This window comes from Papio anubis, chromosome 20 (assembly GCF_008728515.1).
Source record: "Papio anubis isolate 15944 chromosome 20, Panubis1.0, whole genome shotgun sequence".
NCBI classification, from domain to species: domain Eukaryota; kingdom Metazoa; phylum Chordata; class Mammalia; order Primates; family Cercopithecidae; genus Papio; species Papio anubis.
In genome coordinates, this window is record NC_044995.1 from 33,008,413 (window position 1) to 33,036,079 (window position 27,667).

The following is a 27,667-nucleotide window of genomic DNA, read 5'->3' on the forward strand; positions in this document are numbered from 1 at the left end:
CAAGTGACCCGCCCACCTCAGCCTCCCACAGTGCTGGGATTATAGCCGTGAGCCACCGTGCCCAGCCGATGTCTATCTTATAGATGGGGAAATTGAGGCTCAGAGACAAGAGGTTGGCTATCTAGGACACCCAGCCTAAGACAACTGGGCACCCCCCATGTGCTCAGCCTGGCCCAACACCTCTCAGAGGGGGATCTATCACTGCCCCACTCCTCACTTTAGGAGGAGCATATTGAGGCTCGGAGAGGTTCTTTCACTTGCTCAAGGCTGCAGAGCTGAGTAGGGGATGAATGTGGAGCCCTCCGGCCCTGTGGGTGGTACACATCAGAAACAGTGATCCTGACCATGGCCTCAGTGCCTGCCTGTCTGAGGGTGACAGTGGATCCTATATCCCAGGCCATTCCCAAAACCCCTTTGCTACCCTCAGTGACTCCATGGCCCCCCCACCAAAATGTTTGTCCTTCCCCCATACTCTGAGACCACTGGCTACAGCCCCCCATGCTCAGCTGAGCTAGGGAAGAGACCCCTCCAATTGTTTACCCAATGATCTTTTATTATCAGGTACCCTGGCTGGCCCAAAACCAGAGACAGATAAGCCGGGGCCAGGCATCTGAGACTCATTTTACAGGTGAGAAAAACGAGGAGCAGAGGCCCGTACGAACCTGCAGTAAGCAGCAGGCACTGGGGGCCCCACCCCACTGGAATCGCCTGCCCTGCCCTGAGCCTGGCCCACAGCGGCCACCACATTTCAGATACGGCAGTGAGTGATGGGACGTGCCCTTTGCCCCTTCTGGTAGGGCATGGGGCTAGGGGGAAGGAGAAGGACAGTAACGTCCATGCTGCTGGCGGGGAGGCGAGGCTGGGACCCAGGAGTGGCTGGGACGTGGGGGCTGCTTTCTTCTGTGTAGATGCCTCCCTACAAGGCCCCCCCCCCGACCCTTTACCCAAGGACTGCTGAAAAACACTTCTCACTGTGAAGAGGACAGAACTAATGCAGGACAGTGGAGGACCTGGATCTACCCCCATTCCTGAGTCGCATGACTCACCCAGAGTCATGGCCCACACTGGGCCTGGGGTCATGGCGCCAGGTTGCCCCTCTGGCCTGTCCACAGCTCTTGGAATTCGACATGGCAACCCAGGTCCCGTAGGGCAGCCTTGGCCACGTCCTCACAGTCACGGTGGGCCGATCGGGCCTGCACGATGAGTGCCTCAGCCCCCAAGTCCAGGATGGGCTTCGAGAAGGCCTGGCTGTGGGCCACCAGGTTTCGGATCAGCATGCAAGCCTGTTTCTGTAGGAGAGAGCAGCTGTGAGCTGCCAGATAGGGCTTTGGGGTCGGATCCACTCTGACCTCTGGGTCTTCATCATAACAAGATGGAGGTGATCATAACCACAGCTGACATCTAGCAGCTGCCTATACTGTATCAAGTTAGACCCATCTCTCCACTTTACCCTCTTGGCAGCCCCAGAAGGCAAGGCTAATGCCCCCAACTCCCAGGCAAGGAAACAGGCTCAGGGAAGCTCCAGGATCTGTCCCATGGCTTTGGAACTCTCAGCCTCAGAGTTGGTGAGTCTGAGGTCCCCCGAGGCTGGCACGGAGCCAAGGAAGGGGCCCTAGGGCAAGGGGGCAGTGAGGCCACAGGAAAAGAGTGGTTGTGCACAGGCGCCTGTCAGTTACATTCCTACACATTCGGTGGACACTTGTGCCCTGTGCACCTGCTGTGGGTGGGTGCGGGACGCTGCCTGGAAGCTTCCCAGGGTGGCTCCCACCACCAACAGGAGAGCAGATGGGAAGCGCATGCAGAGTGGGGAGCTGCTGGCCAGGGTGGCCAGAAGTGGACAAGGGGACAGACCAGGTAAGGGACAGTGTCCCAGAGTAAGAGCCAGTGACAGCAAAGGCCCCCTGTGGGTCCCAGCCTGGTATGTCCAAGGACCCTATGCAGGGAGTGAGGAGGCGAGGAGGGCCCCAGGGGCTGCAGGGAGGAGTCTGGGTTCAGCCAGGGAGGTGTGGACAGGGTGTCCCACACCCAGAACTTAGACCAGCAGCCCAAGGAGGGGGCAGGAACCTTTCTGAAGCCCCAGGCAGATCACCATCCATGCTTCCCCAACTTCTTCCTCCCCAGATCTCTCTACAGCGACTTTTAAGAAAGGAGATTGCCGGGCGCGGTGGGTCACGCCTATAATCCCAGCACTCTGGGAGGCCAAGGCGGGTGGATCACGAGGTCAGTAGATTGAGACCATCCTGGCTAACATGGTGAAACCCCGTCTCTACTAAAAATACAAAAAATTATCGGTATACAAAAAAACTACAGGCCTGTAGTCCCAGCTACTTGGCAGGCTGAGGCAGGAGAATGGCGTGAACCCGGGAGGCGGAGCTTGCAGTGAGCCAAGAAAGCACCACTGCACTCCAGCCTGGGCGAAAGAGTAAGACTTCGTCTCGAAAAAAAAAAAAAGAAAGAAAAAGAAAGGAGATTAAGGGCGTGGTGGCTCACACCTGTAATCCCAGCACTTTGGGAGGTGGAGGCGGTGGATCACCTGAAGTCAGGAGTTCGAGACCAGCCTGGCTAACATGGCGAAACCTCGTCTCTGCTAAAATTACAAAAATTAGCCAGGCTTAGTGGCCCATGCCTGAGGACCCAGCTACTCTGGAGACTGAGACAGGAGAATCACTTGAACCCAGGAGGCGGAGGTTGTAGTGAGCCGAGATGGCGCCACTGCACTCCAGCCTGGGTGACAGAGTGAGACTGTCTCAAAAAACAAAAGGAGATGATGTGTTATAGGTTTCTTTCTGGGGTTTCACCAGAAAGCTCCCCCAATGCCCCCCTCCCCAAAATAGGAGAGTAAATGTAGAAAAAACAAAGGCAGAAAAGGAAACAGCTGCAGGCAGAATTCAGCACATTTTGGAAGATGAGAAAGAAGTTGGCCCTGTGGGGCTCGGCTGTGGCAGGGAAAGGGACAGGGATAGGGACTGAGCCTTTGCCCCATCACCCACCCACACATCGCACCTGCTCCCATGCCCTCTCAGCACCTACCTGCACACCCCACCCCAGCCTGCCTGCCCCCATCCCATGCCCTGCCCACCTGCACGCTGGCCTTCTGCGGGTGTGCCTTCATGGCCTGCAGTGCTGCCACAGCCCCTCCACCCTCCACGATGATGCGGCTGTTGTCCGGCTTACGCAGGGCCAGGAAGCATAGGGCCGCGCAGCTCTGCTCACACACCTGCAGGGGGCAGTCACAGGAAGGCGGAGATGTAGCGGAAAGACCCTCCACAACATCCTGCCGTGGCTGCCAACCCCTGGTGAACACCCTGCGGCCTCCCCTCCGTGGGTCTCTGGCAGCTCCTGTGTAATAACGGCACGATGGCAGGGTGACAAAAGTATCAGCCGAGCTCTTAGGGGTGACAAGGGCACTAGGCCTGGTCAGACCTTTGCAGGGTGCTGGTGGTAACTCCAGGACACCCAGAGTCATGCATAGGCAGGTCAGCATTTGAGAGCCAGAGCCCGCGACCCTCACCTGCCCTGCTCTGGCCCTACAGAGGAATAGAGCTTCATGCAGACACAGAAACTGAACTGGGACTCCAGCCACTACCCTGCTACTCTGTGTGCCCCCAGAGGTGGGTACCTGGGGGCAGGTCAGGTGCTGGGTCATGGCAGCCACGATGGACTCCGTCCCGCCAGCATGGACAATAGCGTCTTTCACATCGTCGTTGCCTGCGATGGCTCGCAGGGTGCTCAGCACTTGCTTCACGAGCTCCTGCACAAGGGAAAGGCTCGCTCACCCCCAGCCAGGCCGCTGGATTGTGGGAGAGGGCTCTGAGGGAGAATCTGGGGCTGTTTTACTGTTTCACCAGCAAGTACGGTGTGACTGCAGAGTGTGACTAATGAAAAGGGGTGGCAGATGCCTGTGGCTCAGGCTGCCTATGTCCAAATGGTACCATCCAGGTGACTTGATCCCCTATCCCCACAGGGGCAGAGGGGGCATGTGACTCAGGCCGGCCTTCAGAGCACAGGGTCCCCCTGGCCACGGCCACAGACCCAGGGTGGGCACTAACTGCCCTGCACTGAGGACAGTGGATAAGATGCTATTGGGACTGCTGATCCCCTTAATGGGGAACCTGAGGACCCTGACCCCTGACTGCCCAAGAATACATGGCAAAATGTATCCCTTTATGCGCTGAAGTTGGTTCCCATTCAGCTCCCAGCCACTTGCACAGAAAGAAGCTGAGTGACGTCACCAGCGAGGCTTCGGGGCACAGGACTGTGGCACCCCTGGGGGCTTTCCTGTAGCTGCAGCTGGATAGGGAGGCGCCTGTTGACTGGCTCCCTGCTGTGGGTGGGCACATGGAGAAGGGCTCGATAATCAGCTGCTAAATGGAGTAATGAGTAGGGGACCCTGCTCTATTCTGCAGCTAGGGAAACTGAGGCAGAGTTTCCTAGATACTTAGGTGTGGGAACTAACCCAAATATCCCAGCCTTGGCCAACACACCCCCACCCTGTGCTTCCCACCATCCTTTTCCTGGTGCAAAAGGACAGTAAGGGAGAGCGGGTGGGTTTGTTTCCCCCCCAACCTTTGGTTCCTGCCCTTGGGTCAGTGAAAAGAAAAACTGCACTTTGGTTCCGAGATTGGCAGGCAGGGCCGGCTTGTTCTGACTATGGCTCGTCCGGCTGACTGGGACCCAGAGGGACAGCATGCACTGGGCCAGGGGGGCTTCATACCAGAACGCCGCTCTGGTTCCCCACCTGGTGGTCATTGAAGTCAGCTAGCAGGGACACCAGGATGCTTAGGCCCCCGAGGTCGACGACCTCCTGGCAGAACTCGTTGCGGATGGCCAGGCGGGACAGGGTTCCGCAGAGCTCGCTCAGGATGCCAGGGTTATCTAGGAACGCTGCGGGGAGAGAGGGAGACAGTGGTGGTGGGGGCGGGAAGAACCAGCTGCAGGGCCCTCCGGTTGGGTGGGGATCCTGCTGCACTAGAGGAGTCCAGCTCTTCTGCCTATTGGAGTGGCCACGGGCACCAGGAAGGCCCCAGGGAACACCAGGGGCTGCCTGGGCCTGCAGTGCCCCCTGCTGGCTGCTGGAAAGACTTAGGAATGTGCCCCTCCAGCTTCCTTCCATCATGCCCCAAATAAATTCCATACCAACTGATGGTCTCACCTAAAAAAAGAACACCATAATAGTGCTAAAAAAAAAAAAAAAAAAAAAAAAAGACATCTGAAGACTATTTTTATGATCATGGGGTAGGAATGGCTTTTCTAAGTGCAACAGGAAACTCCAAAACCATAGAGGGACACATATGGACCGGGCTGACGTGGCCAAAACTGAACACAGGAGGCGCAGATGGAGCCCAGAGGCACTGCACCAGGAAGCAGATGCCGGAACTCACGCCAAGAGGGCGAAGATCCCGCACCTACACAGGGCTGCGATGGTCAGTTCCTGTGGCCACCTGTAGCCCTCTGCAGTTCCACCCAATGCCAATCTAGGTGTTGCCATGGAGGTATTCTGTCCACACGGTTACCATCTGCAATCAGCTATCTATTATTATTATTATTAATTTGAGACAGAGTCTCGCTTTGTCACCCAGGCTTGAGTGCAGTGGCGTGATTTTGGCTCACCGCAACTTCTGCTTCCTAGGCTCAAGAGATCCTTCTGCCTCAGCCTCTCAAGTAACTGGGATTACAGGCGCCCGCCACCACACCCAGCAATTTTTGTGTTTTTAGTAGAGAAGGGGTGTCATCATGTTGCCCATGCTGGTCTTGAACTCCTGGGCCCAAACAATCCTTCTACTTCAGCCTCCCAAAGTGCTGACATTACAGGCATGAGCCACCATGCCTGGCCTAGTTGCCTTTAAGTAGAGGAGATGATCTTGAACAATGTGAATGGGACTCATTCAATCAGCTGAAGTCCTTAGAAGGAAACAGGTGTTTTCTTGAGAAGGCGACTGCCCGGGAGTTTCCAGCCTGTCCTATGGAGTACAGACTTGCCACAATTGCATTACCCCATTCCTTACCAAAAAGTCTCTTCATATATACATATCCTGTCTCTCTGGCAGAAACCTAACTGCTTGGAGCTCCTATAAATAAAACAGGAAAGGTGTGAGCTACCTCCTGGAAAAGTAGTCTGACTTTGCAGAAGGTCAGGACTCATTTTCAGCCTTGCTGGAGGTATGGGAGACTGAGGTGGGCTCACTTCCTCAGCAGACAGAGCCAGAACCCCCACACAGGCCTGGCCACAGAGCCAGAGCCACGGGCAGGCAGGAAAGGGGAACTCATCCTTCTGACACCTTCTGTGTGCCAATTAGGACTTTTCTAGTGGGTTCGGTGGATGGAATGGGGTTAGGGGTTAAGACAGAAGCTTTAGGGTCTGACGGTCAGCACTGTGACCTCCCAGGGCCGGCTCATCATGGTCACCCTGGAGCCAGACACATGAATATGCCTAAGGATTTGTGGCTGAGTATGATCAAGCGTGTACACATCCACCTGAGACTGCCACGGTGCGTGCCAGCCAGCTTCCCCCAGTCCTCTTATTTCCCTCTGGGGAGGTCCCCCTTCCCTCCTCAGTTCCTGGAGTCGGACACAGCAAGCCCCTTCCCCAGAAGCCCCAGAGATGGGATTGTGGCCTGCTCCTAGCCCATGAGTGCTGGCCTGGAATTCTCCTGGAGCCATGAGAAAGCATGGGGAGACTCCTCACGAGGGTTGCCATGCAGGCGGGTCTAAGCTGAGGGGTGAGCGGAACCTTGAGCCCGCCGTGCCTGAAGCAGTCCTGATCTCTGACCCCCTCACTCTGGTCACATCTGACCTGCCTGCCTTTGTTTGCTGGCTCATATTGGCCCCCAGCTCTTACCTTTGGTAGCTTCAATGAGCACCTTCAAGCCTTTGTTCTCCTGCACAATCATCTTGGCATGGTTGTGGGCGTGGCCAAAGGGCACACGGATGTCGTCATCGAAGGTCATGACACGCAGGGCCCAGCAGGCCTCCCTGACCACGTCAGCATGGTGGCCATGATGGGCAATGGCGCCAGTCAGCAGGGGCAGCACACCAGCTTTCACCAGGTCTTGCCGATTCTGTTCATGTTTCAGGCAAGCGTGACGCACACAGCGGATCCCAGAGCAGGTCAGGTCGGCCTCATCAGCATTCTGGGTCAGTGTGGCCACCAGGAGCTGCAGGCCCTGGGTGTCCAGGAGGTCTGGCTGGCCATCAGTCAGCACTGACAGGGCATTGAGGGACTGGAGCAGAAGGCCCTGGTCACCTGCAGTGGCCAGCTTCCAGGCAGTGAAGATGATGGGGTAGGCCCCCTTCTGGGCCGCGAGGAAGCGGCAGGCCTTGTCCTGCTTGCACTGGTCACAGAAGCGGGTGAGGTGTGCTGACACCTCCTGGGTGTGAGAGCTGGCCACAGACTCCTGGAGGTCACTGAGCGTCTGGGAGACATGGGAGAAACCTCAGCATCAGCTCAGGCGAGAGGAGCCCATGGCCACAGCAACAGTGTCTGGATCCCTGCAAGGTTCCCTCCCCTGGGATCTGGGCCTGCAGTGGAAGTGATGTGGGGTCAGTTACAGCTCTGACAACTTCCAGACCTGTGCTTCTAGGAGCTTTGAGCTTCAGAGGCCGTAGGGTGGAAGACTGACACTGACACACACACACACAGGGAGAAAGACAGCTCAGTGTCCCTGCCGAGGGGCTGCACACATAAATGCAGACATATTAAACATTCCAGCCCTACCTGCCATCTAGAGGACCCAAGCGATACCAGCAGAAGAACCGTCCAGCTGAGCCCAACCAGGCAGAATCACAAGAAACAATAAGACACCTGTTGTTTTGGGCTGTTTGTCACACAGCCATAACAAATTGGCACACCCATCAATGGTCAGTTCTCCAAGGAAGGAGAAAGCCACATTCACCAGATATACCCATCCTGATGTCTCCTTTCATCTCTCTCATTCACTCCACAAACATGCACTGAGCACCTGCCAAATGTGGTTATACTGTACAGAGAGCAGATTTACCCAAATTCAATTCTAAGCCACTGGGGAGAAAAAGCTTTAAACACCTCAGACAAGTTTAACTGCCATTCAACTATATGACCTTGGGACATACCTTAGCATGAGCCAAAGATGAATCTGTGAGCCTGGAGTGTAGATTATTTGCACCCAGACTGAGTCAGGGCGGTTCTACAGAAACCACCAGCCCAAAGGGCTTTGATTTGGCATTGACTGACACAAAAAACAAAGAAGCCTATCTGATAGTCTTCACTAAGCTCAGATTTGTGGACCTGAGTATATGTTACAATGCAACAGGATATTTAAAAAGATAAATTTTTGCTAAAATGAGATTAGAACTGAAAAACAAAAAACAATTAAAAAGTTAACACCAGTGTGCATGACTAGAATAGACATTACTACAAAGAATACATACAAATGGCCACTAACACATGAAAAGACGCTCAATATCACTAATCATTAGGAAAAATGCAATTCAAACCTACAGAGGAGCCAGGCTTGGTGGCTCGTGCCTGTAATCCCAGCACTTTGGGAGGCCAAGGCAGGAGGATCGCTTGAGCCCAGGAGTTCAAGACCAGCCTGGGCAACATATGGAGCACTCATCTCAAAAAAGAAAATCATAGAATTACTGTATGATCCAGCAGTTCCACTTCTGGGGATACATTCAAGAGAACTGAAAGCACAGTCTCAAAGAGATACCTGTACACTCATGTTCAGAGCAGCATGATCCATCAGAGCCAAGAGGTTGGAGGCTGCAGTGAGCTAAGATCGTGCCATTGCACTCCAGCCTGGATGACAGAGCGAGACTGTCTTCAAAAAGAAAAAAAAAAAACAAAACACTACAACGACAACAAAGAAATTCAGGCACATAGTATACCATGGATGTACCTTGAGGACATTATGCTAAGTGAAATAAGACAGTCACCAAAAGACAAATACTGTGATTCCATTTATTTATTTTTGTTTTGTTTTGTTTTGTTTTTGAGAAGACTTTTGCTCTTATCGCCCAGGCTGAAGTGCAATGGCGTAATCTCAGCTCACCGCAACCTCCGCCTTGTGGGCTCAAGTGATTCTCCTGCCTCAGCCTCCCAAGCCGCTGGGATTACAGAAATGTGCCACCATGCCTAGCTAATTTTTTTGTATTTTTAGTATATACAGTGTTTCTCCATGTTAGTCAGGCTCGTCTCGAACTCCCGACATCAGGTGATCTGCCTGCCTTGGCCTCCCAAAGTGCTGGGATTACAGGTGTGAGCCACCGCACCCAGCCTGTGATTCCATTTGTTTAAAAAAAAATTTTTTTTTTAGATGGAGTCTTCCTCTGTCACCCAGGCTGGAGTGGAGTGGTGCCATCTCAGCTCACTGCAACCTCCATCTCCCGGGTTCAAGCGATCCTCCCGCCTCAGCCTCCTGAGCAGCTGGGACTACACGCATATGCCACCATGCCTGGATAATTTTTGTTATTTTCAGTGGAGACAGGGTTTCACCATGTTGGCCAGGCTGGTCTCAAACTCCTGACCTCAAAGTGATCTGCCCACCTCGGCCTCCCAAAATGCTGGGATTATAGGCATGAGCCACGGCGCCCAGCCTGTGATTGATTCCATTTATATGAGGTCCCTGGAGTAGTCAAATTTACAGCAACAGAAGGCAGAATGATGGTTGCTGGGGGCTGAGGGGAAGAGGAACACAGAGTTTGTTTCAGTATTGCAAGATGAGATGGATGGTCATAAAGTACAACATTATGAATGTACTTAATGACACTGAACTCTACATTTAAAAATGGTTACAATCCCATCCTGGCTAACACAGTGAAACCCCGTCTCTACTAAAAAATTAAAAAAAAAAAAAAACTAGCCGGGCAAGGTGGTGGGCGCCTGTAGTCCCAGCTGCCCTTGGGAGAGAACTGAGGCAGGAGAATGGCGTAAACCGGGAGGCGGAGCTTACAGTGAGCTGAGATCCAGCCACTGCACTCCCAGCCTGGGTGACAGAGCAAGACTCCGTCTCAAAAAGGTTACAATGGTAAATGTTTTTATGCATTTTACATAACAAACAGTGGTGTAGCATTTCAGCAGAAACCCTGTAAGAAACTTGAAAGCTCTGACAGAAATGCCTTTGAGAAAAAAAAAAAAAAAAAAAAAAAAAGGTTACAATGGTAAATGTTTTTATGCATATTTTACATAACAAACAGTGGTGTAGCATTTCAGCAGAAACCCTGTAAGAAACTTGAAAAGCTCCTGACAGAAATGCCTTTGAGGATGCACAGTACTGGAGTTAGAACTACCAAGTTTTTCACAAGGAATTACTATGTTAGTAAGGACGTGTAAACTAAAAATAAAATTCTTGGCCGGGCATGGTGGCTCATGCTCGTAATCCCATCACTTTGGGAGGCCAAGGCAGGTGGATTGCTTTCAGCTCAGGAGTTCAAAACCAGCCTGGGCAACACGGTAAAACCCTGCCTCTAAAAAAAAAATACAAAAATTAGCCAGGTGTTGGTGGCTCACACCTGTAGTCCCAGCTACATGGGAGGCTGAGGCTGAAGAATTGCTTGAGCCCGGGAAGCAGAGGTTTCAGTGAGCCAAGATTACACCACTGCACTCTAGCTGAGTATCAAGGTGAGACCTTGTCTCAAAAAAAAAAAAAAAAAAAAAAAGAAAACAATCTAAGTACCCATCCATTCTAAGGACCCCTTCTCTTGGCCAAAGGCATTCCAAAGGTAACCTGAAAAACTAGTTCAGGTCATGATGGGAAGTGGGGGTCAAATATGTCCCATTTTATCTTCCTGCCTTTGGAAGTCAGACACAACTGACCATCTTAAGACTTTTTGTAGCAATAAGACACCAACTTCCAGGCTAATACTAATACAGTATGGAAAGAAATCAAAGTATTTTATCCTAAAATATATTTCTTTGACATATTTTGAAATGGCCCAGGAAAGCTATCTCTTGTGGGGACAAGCTACATTCAACAGAGATTCCCTTTCCAGGTCTTTTCCCTGATTCAGGACAGAATTAACTAAGAGTCTGGCGCCTTTTTAAGTCTGATAAGAAACATGTACAATCTATTTTCAATGAAGCCTGCTACCTGGAGGCTTCATCTCCTTGATAAAACCTTGGTCTCCACAACCCATCTTAAGCAAAATATTACTTTCTATTGATTCTAGGTCTTTAGATAACTATTTCAATCAGAAAATCTTTTTTTTTTTTTTTTCTGAGTCTCATTCTGTTGCCCAGGCTGGAGTGCAGTGGCATGATCACTGCAACCTCCACCTCCTGGGTTCAAGTGATTCTCCTGCCTTAGCCTCCCAAGTAGCTGGGATTATAAGCGTCCACCACCATGCCCAGCTAATTTTTGTTTTTGTTTTGTTTTTGAGATGCAATGTCGCTCTTGTCACCCAGGCTGGAGTGCAATGGCGCAATCTCGGCTCACTGCAACTTCTGCCTCCCGTATTCAAGCAATTCTCCTACCTTAGCCTCCTGAGTAGGTGGAGTTACAGGTGCCTGCCACCATGCCCGGTTACTTTTTGTATTTTTAGTAGAGATGGGGTTTCACCATGTTGGCCAGGCTGGTCTCGAACACTAACCTCAGGTGATCCACCTGCCTGGGCTCCCAAAGTGCTGGAATTACAGGCGTGAGTCACCGCGCCTGGCCTAATTTTTGTGTTTTTTGTAGAGACAGGGTTTTGCCATGTTGACCAGGCTGGTCCCAAACTCCTCAGCTCAATGCGATCCGACCACCTCGGCCTCCCAAAGTGCTGAAATTACAGATGTGAGCCACAGCAACCGGCCAGAAAAATCTTTAAATTTGCCTATAACCTGGAAGCCCCAGCTTTCAGCTGCCCTACTTTTCCAGACCACACCAATGTACATCTCACATGTATTGATTGATGTCTCATGTCTCCCCAAAATGTATAAAACCAAGCTGTAGCCCGATCACCTTGGGCACATGTTCTCAGGAGTTCCCGAGGCTGTGTCACAGGCCACGGGTCACTCATATTTGGTTCAGAATAAATCTCTTGAAATATTTTATAGAGTATTTTCATCAACAGGTTGTTGCTAAAATGCAGGTGGCAGAGCCAGCTGTGTTCTACCTATGACAATTCTGTGTGGCGCTCACCACCCTGCTCATGGAGGGGGGCTTTAATCACTAAACTCCTGGAGTCATTCACTCTCTGTGACTAATGCTTTTCATTCTGCAACTTCCCACATATAAATGTGGCCCGGCTGGCTCAGTTTCTACTTGGACAGTCTCCAGATGTTATTTTCCTTCTGTTTCTATAAGCCTGTTTGCAATACATCTTATGACATGAATAGATTAATTTCAACGGCCATCACAATGAATTGTTTTCTCCCTCAACAGATAAGCATTTTTTACACATCTGAGCCAAGATGCACAAGGTCAATTATGCTGCGGGGCATTTGAGAAGGGGCTTGGTTCAGTTGCGAACTGACTGCTGAGATGCAAACCCCAGTGTCTGGTGGGAGGGACAGGGCAAGGACTTTCAGATTTTACTATAAATGCTTGAGTATTGCTCAAATCTTTTATGCTAAGAATGTATTTCCACTCTTCTGTAATGAAAAATAAAATTTAAAATTAGCCAGGGGTGGCAAGTACCTGTAATCCCAGCTACTCAGGAGGCTGAGACAGGAGCATCACTTGAACCCGGGAGGTGGAGGTTGCAGTGAGCCGAGATCCTGCCACTGCACTCTAGCATGGGTGACAGAGCAAGACTTTGTGTCCAAAAAAAAAAAAAAGAAAAAAATTTAAGGCCGGGCATGTTGGCTCACACCTGTAATCCCCGCACGTTGGCAGGGCAAAGTGGGAAGGTCACTTGAGGCCAGGTGTTCAAGATCATCCTGGCAATATAGCAAGACCCCGTCTCTACAAATAATAGGCTGGGCACAGTGGCTCATGCCAGTAATCCCAACACTTTGGGAGGCCGAGGCAGGTAGATCACTTAGGTTAGGAGTTCGAGACCAGCCTGGCCAATGTGGTGAAATCCCATCTCTACTAAAAATACAAAAATCTGCAAGGCATGGTACACGCCTGTAATCCCAGCTACTCAGGAGGCTGAGGCAGGAGAACTGAATGAACCTGGGAGAAGGAAGTTGCAGTGAGCTGAGGAAGGGCCACTGCACTCCAGCCTGGCCAACAGAGTGAGACTCCGTCTCAAAAAATAAATAAAAGAACAGTTAAGAAAAAAAAAAGGAGCGAATGTTATAAACAAACACATAGTTTCCTGTACTGCTGGTAGAACAGCCTGAATTTCAGTGCTTGGCTTCCTGGATTCAGGTACCAGTTCTGCCTCTCACCGGCTGACCTTTTGGGGTGAGGGTCATTGATCCTTGGGAAGCCTTAGATATCTCATCAGCAAAATGGACTGAGCACAGATTAAGAGAACATATTTTAAGAATTTAGCATAATAGGCCAGGCATATTGGCTCACAGCTGTAATCCCAGCACTTTGGGAGGCCAAGGTGGGCAGATCACGAGATCAGGAGATCGAGACCATTCTGGCTAACACGGTGAAACTTTGTCTCTACTAAAAATACAAAAAATTAGCTGGGTGTGGTGGTGGGCACCTGTAGTCCCAGCTACTCGGGAGACTAAGGCAGGAGAATGGCATGAACCCAGGAGGCGGAGCTTGCAGTGAGCCAAGATCACGCCACTGCACTCCAGCCTGGGTGATAGAGCGAGACTCCGTCTCAAAAAAACAAAACAAAACAAAACAAAACAAAATTAGCTGGGCATGGTGGTGTGCACCTGTAATCCCAGCTACTTGTGAGGCTGAGGCAAGAGAATCGCTTGAACCCAGGAGGCAGAGGTTGCAGTGAGCCATGTTGCGCCACTGTACTCCAGCCTGGGCAACAGAGTGAGACTCTGTCTCAAAAAACAAAAGGCCGGGCATGCTGGCTGACACCTGTAATCCCAGCACTTTGGGAGGCCAAAGCAGGTGGATCATGAGGTCAGGAGATAGAAACCATCCTGGCTAACACGGTGAAACCCCATCTCTACTAAAAAATACAAAAAAATTAGCCGGTCATGGTGGCAGGCACCTGTAGTCCCAGCTACTCAGGAGGCTGAGGCAGGAGAATGGTGTGAACCCGGGAGGCGGAGCTTGCAGTGAGCCGAGATCGCGCCACTGCACTCCAGCCTGGGCGACACAGTGAGACTCCGTCTCAAAAAAAGAAAAAAAAAAAAGAATTTAGCATAACGCTGAGCACTTAAGAAGTACTTAAGCAGTAACTGCTAGATAATATAGACAATATTGTTATTGAGATCCTTTCTATATAAAGTTCGTCTACAAATCGGTAGGAAAAACATGAATCACCAAATGCAAAGATAGCCGGAAGACAAACTCATTTTAAAAGAAATTCATCCAGGCTGGGCATCATGGCTCATGCCTGTAATCCTGGCACTTTGGGAGGCCAAGGTGGGCAGATAACCTGAGGTCAGGAGTTCAAGACCAGGCTGGCCAACATGGTGAAACCTCGTCTCTACTAAAAACACAAAAAAATTAGCCAGGTGTGGTGGTGTGTGCCTATAATCCCAGCTACTCGGGAGGCTCAGGCAGGAGAATCACTTGAACTTGGGAGGTGGAAGTTGCAGTGAGCTGAGATTGCGCCACTGCACACCAGCCTAGGTGACAGAGCAAGACTCTACCTCAAAAAAAAAAATAAAATAAAATAAAATAAATTCATCTTTATTAGGCAAGAAAGGTAAAAAGCAAACTAACAACAACGAGGCAATTCTCACAAGACCTCCTCAAGGCAGGAGAGGGCAAGACCCTGAGGTAGGGAGAAGTAAGTGTCATGCCTTAGGTGAGCTGGGTTTACACCCAGAGCCATCTCTTCCAACTTCCTCTCCTATCATTGCACCTCCTGCTCCCAGGTCAATGACTTTTCTTCTCTTTGGATCTCAATGTCCCCATCTGTATAATGGGGAAATCCCAGCCTTGCAGGTGTTGTTTGGACAATGACTGAGAAGGCAGGAAAAAACTACCTGCACAGAACCAGGTCCACGGTCGGTTCTCAAACACCAGAGCCTTCTGCTGTATTACAAAGTTCAATGGGTGACCTTAAGGAAAGCACTGAAGTTCTTTTACCTTCCTCGTTTGGGTCTCTGGAGAGGTTAAGTGCCAGCTCCTGGCCTGTTTCCCCATCACTAAGACAGGAGTGACACCACCTACCTCACTGGTGAGCTTCAGTGCTAACAGATTGGCTAGAAAGTGCTGGTAAACAGTCGGTGCTCAGTAAGTGACAGCCTTACTGTGAGCCCACTCTCTCGTCCTGTGAGTCCTGTCCATCTGTCTCTGGGAAGCCAGAGGGGCCCCTCTATGGTGTTCCTGACTCTGGGCTTCTAGCAGCAGGGACAATCAAGCCATCCACCTGATTTCAGCATACATGCCACCCGAGGAGCTTGGTGTCCCCTGCATTGGAAGGCATGCCGCCCTCAGACGTGGACTCGGAGACCTGGCTGCAAACTCGAGCTTGCCCATGCATGCTGGGAAGGGCATGACCTTCAGAGCCTGCATTCTGCCATCCAGGAAACAGGGAAGAGGTGCCCCCAGACAGAGGTGATGCAGGACCTGCTGTGTGGGATGCCCATTCCTACCTGCAGGATGTCATGTGTGGGTTCCTGGGGTCCGTCTGCAGAGACTTTAGGCGCCGTCTTTACAATGTTGCTCAGATCAACCCCTGTTGGGGGCGGGGGAAGCAAGCACACAGGGGTCACAAAGCAAGTAACAGCTGTCATTCCCGTGGGCCTGCTGGAATCACACCTCAGGACCCTTCTGCTGGGACCACCCCATTCCAGAAGCCTCCCACCTCCCTATTCCCGCCCATCCACATCAACACAGGGGTGTAGAGGGTATTGGGTATTTCTGCCACTGGGCCATGGGCCAGTCAAAGGAAGCAGAGTGGTAGTGAGGCCGCTGTCACACAAGGCTGTCATCACAGGCCACATCTGTGCGGTGAGGTGCCACATGCTGCCTGGTGGGCTTGACAGGGGAGGGAGGGACCCCACGGCCTTCTCCCTTGGGACTCCCATCCGTCCTGGCTCTGGCTGCATTCTTGCCCCTGCTGGCACCCCCACAGGGAGCCCCTACAGTGCTGGACGCCTTTGCTTGTCCCACTGGCCCCTGTCTAGGGGTCCATACCCCACTCTATGCCTGCAAGGCTGACCTCTGACCTCTGAGGCTGGACCCTGGGTTTGTTCAATGGGGAAGTGAACTTGAGATGCAGGCAGGAGGAGGGGAGCCTGGGGTGTTCATTCCCAGCCCCCTGCCTCCGCCCCAGGGTCCAGCGCCTGCCAGGTGGCCCCTGCCCAGGACTCCTGCTCCCTGCAGTCAGGGTCTCTGTGGGGGCTAGTTGTGCTAGGGGTGGTCTCCTAATGCCGCCCATGCCATTGCAAACAGCCCCTCATAACCACACTCCTCCGCACCTGGTCTGAACATGCCACCTGTTTCCACAGGCTGCTGCCGCTTCTGCCTCTGTAAGCTCGAGGTGGGGCAGAGTACGGCAGGAAGGCAGGGGCCCCGTTTCCCAGGCCAGGGTCAGGGAAAACCTCTTCAAGGAAATTATCAAATGAGACTCATGAGAAGGATCCAGCCCATAAATATCTGGGCGAGGTGGAAATAGGGACAGAAAGGGTGTGTGAGAGGTGGGAGCAGGATAACTAGCCTGCCTCGGGCAGAGGCTGGAGGGGACAGGGCCCAGTGGGCACCTGGTTTCTGTGCCAGGCATGTGGCACCCCCAGCGGGGAGGGGCAGCAGGGCCCTCCCATCACTCTTGCATCTGAGAGCCTCGGATGGCAGGTGACGGTCACACCGCCCTACCTTGCGATTCAAACTGCTCCACAGCCTCTTTCACCGCCTCCTCTGGCCCCATCGCAAACTCCTCGATGTTCTCGCGCACGGCTGCATCAAAGGTCTCCTGGGCAATGCGCTTGGAGACCATCTTCGCCTGCGTTGATGTTGGCGTGCAGCCGATAGATGCTCCTGAGCTGAGAAGTTAGGGCAAAGAGAGAGCTACCTCAAGGGTGAGCAGGCAATGGCAGGGCCTGGCCACCATGAAAACGCCACTTAGGAAGAATCTACCAGGGACCAGAGCCCTACAACCACCCTGGAGAAATTCTTCCCACCTAGATCACAGGAAAGGGTGATATCCCTACTTCCCTAGGGCTTCTACAAATACAGAAGAGGCCGGGCGTGGTGACTTAGCCTGTAATCCCAGCACTCTGAGAGGCTGAGGTGGGAGGATCACTTGAGCCTGGGGGGTCAAGGCTGCAGTGAGTCATGATCATGCTACTACACTCCAGCCTGGGCCACAGAGTGAGACCCTAACTTGCGGAAAAAAAAAAAACAAAAAAAGAAAATGCAGAAGAGAACACAGAGTTTACTATATTTTATCTAAGAAAGGTGGTTCTTTAATATAATGATACTAGTAATGTTATTCTGAAACTATTATGGACGTAGCAAATAATAATGATTATATTACTAGGAATCAGCATAAAAGAAAAAAGATTCTGGCTGGGCGCAGTGGGTCAATGCCTATAATCCCAACACTTTGGGAGGCTGAGGCAGGAGGACTGCTTGAGCCCAGGAGTTCAAGACCAGCCTGGACAACATGGCGAAATTCTGTCTCTACCAAAATTAAAATTAAAATTAAAATTAAAATTAGTTGAGTGTGGTGGCACATGCCTATAGTCCCAGCTACTCAGGAGGCTGAGGTAGGAGGATCGCTTGAGCCTGGGAGGCCAAGATTGCTCCACTGTACTCTAACCTGGGCAACAGAGCAAGCCCCTGACTCAAAAAGGAAAAAGAAAAAAAAAGATTCTAACATCATAAAATCAAGTGAAAACTCGGAACTCCCTATAATTAACAATATTGTATTGTATACTTGAAATTTGCTAAGAGGGTACATCTTAAGTGTTCTCACCACAAAAAAGAAAAAGGTAACTGTTGATTGAGGTGAGTATTTCACAATCTGCATGCATATAAAATCGTCAAGTTGTATAATATAAACATGCAATATATTTGTATCATTTATGTACTATATATAGTATAAGATACACACTATATTAAATACATACTCGCTGGGTGCAAAGGCGCATGCCTGTAATCCCAGCACTTTGGGAGGCTGAGGCAGGTGGATCACCTGAGATCGGGAGTTTAAGACCAGCCTGGCCAGCATGGTGAAACCCCATCTCTACTAAAAATATAAAAATTTACTGGGCATGGCGGCGGGCACCTGTGATCCCAGCCACTCAGGAGGCTGAGGCAGGAGAATCGTTTGAACCCAGAAGGCAGAGGGTGCAGTGAGCCAAGATTGCACCACTGCACTCCAGCCCGGGCAACAGAGCAAGACTCTGTCTCAAAAAAAAGTACATATTATACCTCGACAAAGTTGAGAAAAAAATCTCAGAACTTATATTCGAAATGGAAATATCCATATAAACCCATCATGTGTTTTCTCTTAAGTAAACAAATATCTAATTTTCTAGTCATAGCAACTAAAAATGCCTAGAAGAAATGATAGCACAGTAGTACTGAATACCTCTAACACCATGTATGGTTTCTACCATCTCCCACGAAAAGGAGCTGGGGGCAGGGCTAGATGGCTCACTCCTGTAATCCCAGCACTTTGGGAGGCTGAGGGGGGAAGATGGCTTGAGGCCAGGAGTTCGACACCAGCCTGGGCAACATAGGGAGACCCTGTCTCTATATAAAATCTTTAAAAACAAGGAGCCGGGGCTTCTGGAGGAATGGCTGATTCCAGGTCCCAGCAGGTCATGGGGCAGGTCACCCTGGGGCATCCTGTGAGACCAGGAAGCAAGGAAGCTTCCACACCCTAAGGGGTGCCTGATAGCTACAGATAAGTAAGCATTTAAAAAAAAAAAAAATTCCAGTACATATGAAAATCAAAATCTGGGCCAGGTGTGGTGGCTCACGTCTGTAATCCCAGCAATTGGGGAGGCCGAGGTAGATGAACTGCTTGAGCCCAGAAGGCGGAGGTTGCAGTGAGCCGAGATCACGCCACTGCTCTCCAGCCTGGCTGACAAAGCCAGACTACATCTTAAAAAAAAAAAAAAAATCAAAATCTGTGCTTTTGATTTTTTTTAGATAATACTAAAACAAATACAGCTCAGGCTTCTGAAAACTGGCCAACCAAGAATCCAGCTCTTGGTGGGGAGTGGTGGCATGCTCTTGTACTCCCAGCTACTACTCAGGAGGCTGGCTGACATGGGAGGATCACCTGAATCCAGGAGTTCAAGACCAGCCTGGCCAATGTAGCGAGACACTGTCTCTACAATAATTGATAACAATTTTTTTTAAAAAAGAAACTAGAGGCCGGGCGCGGTGGCTCAAGCCTGTAATCCCAGCACTTTGGGAGGCCGAGACGGGCGAATCACAAGGTCAGGAGATCGAGACCATCCTGGCTAACCCGGTGAAACCCCGTCTCTACTAAAAAGTACAAAAAACCAGCCGGGCAAGGTGGCGGGCGCCTGTAGTCCCAGCTACTCGGGAGGCTGAGGCAGGAGAATGGCGTGAACCCGGGAGGCGGAGCTTGTAGTGAGCTGAGATCTGGCCACTGCACTCCAGCCTGGGCGACCGCACTTGACTGGGCATGGTGGCTCACGCCTATAATCCCAGCACTTTGGGAGGCCAAGGCAGGCGGATCATGAAGTCAGAAGATCGAGACCATCCTGGCTAACACAGTGAAACCCCATCTCTACTAAAAATACAAAAAGAAAAAAAAAAATTAGCCGGGTGTGGTGGCGGGCGCCTGTAGTCCCAACTACTTGGAAGGCTGAGGCAGGAGAATGGCGTGAACCTGGGAGGCGGAGCTTGCAGTGAGCCAAGATCGCGCCATTGCACTCCAGCCCGGGTGACGGAGTGAGACTCCGTCTCAAAAAAAAAAAAGAATCTAGCACTTAACCTGCCTCCCTTGTACAAAAGGGTCCCGGGTTACAAAAAGAGGATGAGGAAAAGTTCCACTTCCAATTTCAGCTGATCAGCCGAGACAGGAGAGAAACAGATAATGATCCCACAGGATCCAAAACCATCAGGTGTAAAATTAACAAGGGAGCCTAACAAGGGTGGACAGGAACTGAATCTACTGCTTGATCTCACATCATCAAAAGAGAAACCAGCAACACCTACCTCCTGAATAAGAACAAAATGCACCTGTGAAGTCACCGTGCCAAAATCTCAAACCTGAATCTGATCATGCATTCAGGGCACTTTCTGCTATGATGAAACGTTGTCTATCTGCACTGCCTAGTACAGATGCCATTGGCCTCTGTGGTTATCACACAGCTGAAGTGTGGCAGTGCGACTGAGGAACTGAGTGTGTAATTTTATTTCATTTTAATTTATGTTAATGTAAATAGCCATGTGTGACGAGTGACTACGGTATTGCACAGCACAGCTCTGACACCTTAACCAACACCATGGGGATATGATCTGCAAAATCCCTACTTTTTGGGATTTTGGGAAGAGAACGTCAGCTAGAGGACAAACACCCAGAGTTTTCAACAAATAAATCACAAGAACAAAGAAAAGGAGAGGGAGTCTACCAACAGATGAATGGATAAACAAAATGGTCCGTGTGCACGATGGAATATTACTCAGACAGAAAAAGGAATGAGGTGCTGAAGCATGTTACAATGGGGATGGATCTCAAAAACATGATGTCTCGTCAAAGAAGCCAGACACAAAAGGCCTCATATTGCACAATTCCAATGATATGAAATGTCCAGAATAGACAAATACACAGACACAGAAAGCAGATTGGGTGTTGCCAGGGACTGGAGGAGAGGGAATGGGGAGTAACTTCTAAAGGGTATAGAGTTTCCTTTTGGGTGATGAAAACGTTCTTGAATTAGATAGTGATGATGGTTCTACCACTCTGTGAAAACGTAAAATCACTATATCAGGCCACGCATGGTGGCTCACACCTGTGATCCCAGTGCTTTACGAGGCCAAGGTGGGAGGACTGTTTGAAGCCTGGAGTTTGAGACCAGCAAGGACAACATAGGGGGTCCCTGTGTCTACAAAAATAAAAATTAAAAATTCAGTCGGGTGTGGTGGCATTTGCCTATGGTTGAAGTTTCTTGGGAGGCTGAAGCAGGAGGATCATTTGAGCCCAGGAGTTCAAGGCTGCAGTGACCTATGATTGGGCCACTGCACTCTAGTCTGGGTGACAGAGGGAGACCCTGTCTCCAGAAGAAAAAAAAAATTACTAAATCAAATGAGTGGCTATTATGGTATGTAAATTATAGCTCAATTTCTTAAAGTGCTAGTCTGTTTAAAAACAAAAAGAACTGAGCAACAACTTGTGCCTGTAATCTCAGCAACTTGGGAGGCTAAGGTGGGGGGATCACTTGAGCACAGGAGTTTGAGACCAGCCTGGGGCAACACAGTGAGACCACATCTCTTAAAAAATGTGTGTGTGTGTGTATACACACAAACCCACCTTATAAAATAAAAATAAGCAAGTAAGGCTGGGAGTGGTGGCTCACGCCTATAATCCCAGCACTTTGGGAGGGCAAGGCAGGCAGATCACCTGAGGTCAGGAGTTCAAGACCAGCCTGGCCAACATGGCAAAACCCCGTCTCTACTAAATACACAAAAATTAGTGGGGTGCCTGTAATCCCAGCTACTCGGGAGGCTGAGGCAGGAGAATGGCTTGAACTCGGGAGATGGAGGTTTCAGTGAGCCAAGATCATGCCACCACACTCCAGCCTGGGCAACATGAGCGAGGCTCTGTCTCAAAAAATAAATAAATAAACAAACAAGTAAAACCCAGTATAGGCACACCCTGGAAACCAGGGTAGGTATAAACACTTAGATGACCCATTAACCTCAGGCAGTACCTTCCCCTCTGACAGTTGGGGACAGGACATAGAGTTAAGTAAGATAAAACTCTTGGTAAAAACACCAAATCCCTTTGCAATTCTGTTTCAACCCTGTAGCTCGGCAGTCCCAACCTTTTTAGCCTAAGAGACCAGTTTTGCAGAAGACAATTTTTCCATGGATATGGTGGGGCTGGGGTGGGGATGGTTTCGGGATGGTTCAAGCTCATTACATTTATTGTGCACTTTATTTCTATTATTATTACATTGTAATATAATAATTATACAACTCACTGTAATGTAGGATCAGTGGGAGCCCTGAGCTTGTTCTCTGGCAACTAGGCAGTCCCATCTGGGGGTGATGGGAGACAGTGACAGATCATCAGGCATTAGATTTTCATAAGGAGCATGCAACCTAGATCCCTCGCATGCGCAGTTCACAGTAGGGTTCATACTCCTATGGAAATTTAATGCTGCTGATCTGACAGGAGGTGGCGCTCAGGCACAATGCAAGTGATGGGGAGCTGCTGTAAATACACATGAAGATTTGCTGACTCACTCTACGCTTACCTCTTGCTTTGTGGCCCAGGTCCCAACAGGCCAGGGACCACTGGACCAGTATGGGTCCGTGACCCAGGAGTTGGGGACCCCTGCTATAGATGATCTTAACAAGGTCTTCACAGGGTACAAGTGAACCTAACATTTGCCACCATCCCTTCGGGACAAAGGGAGGAACAGGCCTTAGGTCCAGAGCCTAACAGAGGTTAACAACTTTTTAAATTTTAATTGTTTTAATATATACACCTTGCTTATTGCAGTAATATCAAGTTTCCATTCTGGAATTATCAAGTTTCTGCTTCAGGCCAGGCATGGTGGTCTGCACTTTGGGAGGCCGAGGTGGGAGGATCACGTGAGGCCAGGAGTTTGAGACCAGCCTGGGTACGTGGTGAAACTCCACCTCTATAAAAAAAATACAAAAATTAGCCAGGTGTGGTAGCATGCACCTGTAGTTACAGCTATTTGGGAGGCTGAGGGGGAGCCCAGGGAGGTCAAGGCTGAAGAGCCAAGATCACATCGCTGCACTCCAGCCTGAGTGACAAAGTAAGACCCCGTCTCAAAAGAAAAAAAAAAAAAGAAAGAAAAAGAAAAAAAAAAAGGAAAAAGAAACAGGTCATTCTGGCCCATGCTTCTCTTTTCAGGCAGTGGCAGGGGATGTACACATTCCATCTGTGTTCCTGCAGATGCCCACTGTGCACTGCACACTGCCTGAGGGGAGAAGGACTGGCTCCCAGCCAGCCTGCAGAACCCAGTTCCCACGCCCTCCACTTCAATGCCCTTTTCTTTTCTTTTTTTTGAGATGGAGTCTTGCTCTGTTGCCCAGGTTGGAGTGCAGTGGCACAATCTTGGCTCACCACAACCTCTGCCTCCTGGGTTCAAGTGATTCTTGTGCCTCAGCCTCCAAGCAGCTGGAACTACAGGCCCACGCCACCACGCCCGGCTAATTTTCGTATTTTTAGTAGAGACGGGGTTTCACCATATTGGCCAGGCTCCCATCGTGCTGGGATTATAGGCGTGAGCCACTGTGCCCAGCCAGATGCACTTTTCTTCAATTCCCTCCTGTGTCAAACAGAGATAAACACGAATATACCTCATAGGGCAGTAGTGAAAAATTCAGCCAACTCCTATACATTCCTCAGAAAAGGATATGGACAGGCTCAATAAATGTTAGCTATTTGTTCTTTTCCTTTGTTGCTTAAGAGGCAATTCAGCAAGTTTATGCAGGAGTCCCATCTCCCTCCTTTGCAGATAGGCCCCTTTCCTTTATGCTCCAGAAGAAAAGGGAGCTCTTTAAGTGGTGCTATGGATTTCCAAGGTCAAAGGTGAAGGAAGAGTAATATAAAGAGTTTCTCAGTAGGAAGAAAGGAGTGGGGGACTCTACTCCCACCACCCTGGCCAGGCCAGGAAATTCCTTGTGGCCCTCAAGATCTTTACCCAAAAACAGTTTTGTTGAATTTCACCCTGGCAATGTAAATTGATAGGTGATCTTCACAGGTGCAGGACAGAAAGTCATCCCTCAGCTCACCCGAGACAAAAATACATATCCAGTTGCTCTCTCTGCCCTAAAGTTTACGTAAAAATGCAGATTTGGCCACTGGTCACGCCTGTAGTCCCAGCATTTTGGGAGGCTGAGGCGGGTGAATCACCCGAGGTCAGGAATTTGAGACCAGCCTGACCAACATGGTGAAACCCTGTCTCTACTAAAAACACAAAAATTAGCTGGGCGTGGTGGCGGGCGCCTGCAATCCCAGCTACTCGGGAGGCTGAGGCAAGAGAATTGCATGAACCCAGGAGGTGGAGGTTGCAGTGAGCTGAGATCACGCCATTGCACTCCAGCCTGGGCGACAGAGCGAGACTGTCTCAAAAACAAAACAAAAAACAAACAAAAAACAGCAGATTCATGAGTCGGACTGAGGCATAAATGACTATTCCTCTACCTGCCCTGTCCCCCATGTAAATCGTGTATTCAGTGAAAGGCTGACCAAAGACTCAAAAGAACGCAATCTACCTGTGACCATCTTACACGTACTCATTTATGTCTCATGTCTCCCTGAAATGTATAAAAGCAAGCTGTGCCCCAACCACCTTGGGCACATGTTGTCAGGACCTCCTGAGGCTGTGTCATGGACATGTCCTTAACCTTGGCAAAATAAACTTTCCTTTTTTTTTTTTTTTTTTTGAGACGGAGTTTCGCTCTGTCCCCCAGGCTGGAGTGCAGTGACTGGATCTCAGCTCACTGCAAGCTCCGCCTCCCGGGTTTCGCCATTCTCCCGCCTCAGCCTCCCGAGTAGCTGGGACTACAGGTGCCCGCCACCTCGCCCGGCTAGTTTTTTGTATTTTTTAGTAGAGACAGGGTTTACCGTGTTAGCCAGGGTGGTCTCTATCTCCTGACCTTGTGATCCGCCTGTCTCGGCCTCCCAAAGTGCTGGGATTACAGGCTTGAGCCACCGCGCCCGGCAGCAAAATAAACTTTCTAAATTGATTGACACCTGTCTCATATACTTCGGATTCTCAGTCCTCTGCGGAGCTTCTGTCAGCCCTTCCAAGTGGCTGCCTTTCCTGGCTACTCAGAGCCCCTGCTCTCTGGCCTCCTCTCCCCAACCCACAACCCCTCCCTTCCACCCACTCCTGAGGTGAGTTGGGGAGGTCTGGCTCTGTGACCACCCCTGACCTGAGTCCTCCAAGGTCCCCTAGATCTGGCACAGGGCTGGGTTGGGGGAGGAAAGTACAGATTTGAAACACATAAAATGGTGCCTAGGGATGGCCAAGTAAGAATTACCTGGAGAACAGCCTAGGCTGAAAGGGGGGAAACAGCAGTACCAGTCCCTGTGATCCATCAGGCATGCTGAGGGTAAAACAGAAGGTGAGTAAGGCCCCTAAATGGCAGCCAGTTTCCTTCTCTCAGCCAGGATTCTGCTCAAGAAAACTGTGCTGGCCAGGTGTGGTGGCTCACGCTTATAATCCCAGCGCTTTGGGAGGCTGTGGCAGGTAGATCACTTGAGGTCAGGAATTTGAGACCAGCCTGGCCAACATAGCGAAATCCTGTCTCTGCTGAAAATACAAAAAATTAGCCAGGCAAGATAGTGCACATCTGTAATCCCAGCTACTCAGTAGGCTGAGGCAGGAGAATCGCTTGAACCTGGGGAGTGGAGGTTGCGGTGAGCAGAGATCTCGCCACAGCACTCCAGCCTGGGCAACAGCAAGACTCTGTCTCAAATAAAAAATAATAAGGGGGGCCGGGCGCGGTGGCTCATGCCTGTAATCCCAGCACTTTGGGGGGCCAATGCGGGCAGATCACTTGAGGCCAGGAGTTTGAGACCTGCCTGGGCAACAGGGAGAAACCCCGTCTCTACTAAAAATTACAAAATTTAGCCGGGTGCAGTGTTGCGCACCTGTAGTCCCAGCTACTCCGGTGGCTGAGGCAGGGGAATGCCTTGAACCCGAGAGATGGAGGTTGCAGTGAGTCGAGATCATGCCACTGCACTCTAGCCTGGGCGACAGAGAGAGACTCCGTCTCAAAAGAAAATTAGAAAAGTGTGCCATAACATGCTGGGGACCCTAAAAGACTCCATCCACATCTCCCTCTACCAGCCACACCCACTCTGGTTCAAACACCAGCCTCCCATAAGGGCGGCCTCACCTGCCACTCCCAGAGCCTAGACTCCACCTCACTCACCTGCTCAAAGCCCAATAGTGGCTTCCCAACCCTCTCAGAACAAAACCCAGCCTCCTTATGGGCACTTTCTCTACCTAAGCCTTCCCAGCTGCTCTTCCCCGCCTTTCTCATCCTTCCCAGCACTCAAGAGATACCCTTCAAAGCCACTTCCAGGTAAACAGCAGCCCTGCTCTCCCGTCCCATCACTCTTTTATTATTTGCACACCATCACCCGTATCTAGAGCGACATCGTTCACTCAATTATTTGTACCCTGTAGCCTCCTTGTCCCCACTGCCTAGGACGGGGCCCAACACACAGCAGGCACTCAGTGCACAGGTAATGAATGAATAAACAAAATGAATGAAAAGAAAGCGAAGGCCAGAGAAGCCGGGGATTTTATCCCCAGGCGGCTTCTGTAAAATTCTTTCAATTTTTTCCCCCCAGACCACGTACCCGAGGGTCGCGCCAGCCCGACCCTACGGCGCCCCCACTCCCCAATCCGCGCGCGACAGGCTTCGGCAGCCGCCGCGTCTCACCCGGTCTTCGCGGCCACGTGGGGGAAGGTGGGGCGCACGGCTGTCACCCAGGGCGCTGCCTCTAGCCCCTTCCGGCCGCCGTACGCGCGCAGGCGCCGTGGCGCCCCCAGGCTCGGCCTCCCAGAGCCCTGCGGACGGCTCACGATAACCAAGGACGACCGCAAACCAAGGTAAAGACAACGAGGCCCCCTCGTGCGCGACGGAGGCGTCTTTGCCGCCCTTTCCGGGACGGTCACGGTGCTCGCCGCCCCCAGCAGGCAAATGTTTTGCCTCTGGAGCGTCCGCCCAGAAGAAGCGGCCACCGCGCTTGCGCAAGAGAGCCGGCCAGCGGCGGCCCGCGCCTGCGCACCAGGACTCGGCGGCGGCTTGCGCCTGCGCGGCGCGCCGCTGCGGAGACCGTTGGTTCATTTGCATGTCCCCGCCTCGCGCGGCGGCGGCGGCGGGTGAGGAGCCTGAGGCGGCGGCGGGGGCGGCTCCGCGCGCGGTGGTCTCGGGGTGAGGCCCGGGCCCTGGCGTCGTCGGTGGGTGGGTCCCGGGGTGGGAGGCTCGGGCTCGGCCTTGGGGTCCCGCCCCGGGCTCCGTGATGGCGTCGCAGGCTCGGCCCTCTGGCTGCGGCGGCGGCGGCCGCGTCCCCACCAGGTTGGCCTGGGTGGCCGGCTGCGGCCTCCCGGGCCCGGCGCCCCTATTTCCTCGCCCTCAGAGACCGGGAGACGGCGGGCCGCTTCCACAAAGGCTCATTGGTTCAGTCGTTCATTCATTCCTCCCGAACTCGGAGCGGCCCCCGCTGGGGAGGAGATAACGGCGCCCAGCGCTGCATCGGGCCCTTCCCCTCTTTAGAACCGGTTCAGCCCACACACCAGCCCGTTTACTAGCTGCCCTTTCCGTAGGTAGGGAAACGGAGGCACAGAAAGCTTAGGATCGTGTGATTTGAACCTGGGTCACCTGACCCTGGAACCCTGCCCTTTGCCAGCAGAGAACAAGGGGGCACCCAGGGAAAAGGGCTGAAGGATGGGACGAGGGGGAGATCGTGATGGGAAATCGACCCTACGGGTTGCGTCTTAAAGTTGGAGATTCTG

General features: G+C 51.3%; 2 protein-coding genes across 31 annotated transcripts in view; one reads left to right on the forward strand and one right to left on the reverse strand.

Moving 5' to 3' along the window:
• Window positions 1-532: 532 nt before the first annotated feature.
• ARMC6 (armadillo repeat containing 6) lies at window positions 533-26,847 on the reverse strand. 5 transcript variants are annotated; one of them, XM_017952321.3, is made up of 9 exons: window positions 26,592-26,700; window positions 25,179-25,244; window positions 16,821-16,987; window positions 15,599-15,681; window positions 6,839-7,412; window positions 4,739-4,884; window positions 3,620-3,751; window positions 3,080-3,217; window positions 533-1,289 (listed from the first exon to the last, which is right to left on the reverse strand). In XM_017952321.3, the coding sequence occupies exons 2-9, from the start codon at window positions 25,241-25,243 to the stop codon at window positions 1,077-1,079; spliced, it is 1,518 nt and encodes a 505-aa protein (XP_017807810.1). In that variant the 5' UTR covers window position 25,244; window positions 26,592-26,700; the 3' UTR covers window positions 533-1,076. The 5 variants fall into 5 exon arrangements, with proteins under 5 accessions (XP_017807810.1, XP_009192183.1, XP_009192184.1 ...); XM_009193919.4 differs by having other exon boundaries at window positions 26,509-26,620; XM_009193920.4 differs by lacking the exon at window positions 25,179-25,244 and having other exon boundaries at window positions 26,592-26,847.
• The window catches only part of SUGP2 (SURP and G-patch domain containing 2), a 44,360-nt gene continuing 43,329 nt past the window's right edge, over window positions 26,637-27,667 (forward strand). For 18 of the 26 annotated variants that reach the window (XR_002518925.2, XR_002518926.2, XR_640822.4 and 15 more), the window contains exon 1: window positions 26,945-27,034. Coding sequence is in view for 6 of the 26 variants with exons in the window: in XM_021930918.2 (XP_021786610.2) it covers window positions 27,004-27,034 (31 nt within the window). In the remaining 20 variants the exon portion in view is untranslated. Of the gene's footprint in view, window positions 26,762-26,944; window positions 27,479-27,667 lie in introns of those variants that run through there. The other 8 variants (XR_002518927.2, XR_002518928.2, XM_003915210.5 and 5 more) reach the window with 5 other exon arrangements.

Bases quoted from the DNA above. Each gene is read 5' to 3' on its own strand.
- ARMC6 (XM_017952321.3), bottom strand. From the start codon at position 25,243: ATGCCTGATGGATCACAGGGACTGGTACTGCTGTTTCCCCCCTTTCAG. The intron at 16,988-25,178 runs GTAATTCTTACT...CTAACTTCTCAG, and splicing joins CAGCCTAGGCTGTTCTCCAG to CTCAGGAGCATCTATCGGCT. The intron at 4,885-6,838 runs GTAAGAGCTGGG...CTCTCCCCGCAG, and splicing joins GCTCATTGAAGCTACCAAAG to CGTTCCTAGATAACCCTGGC.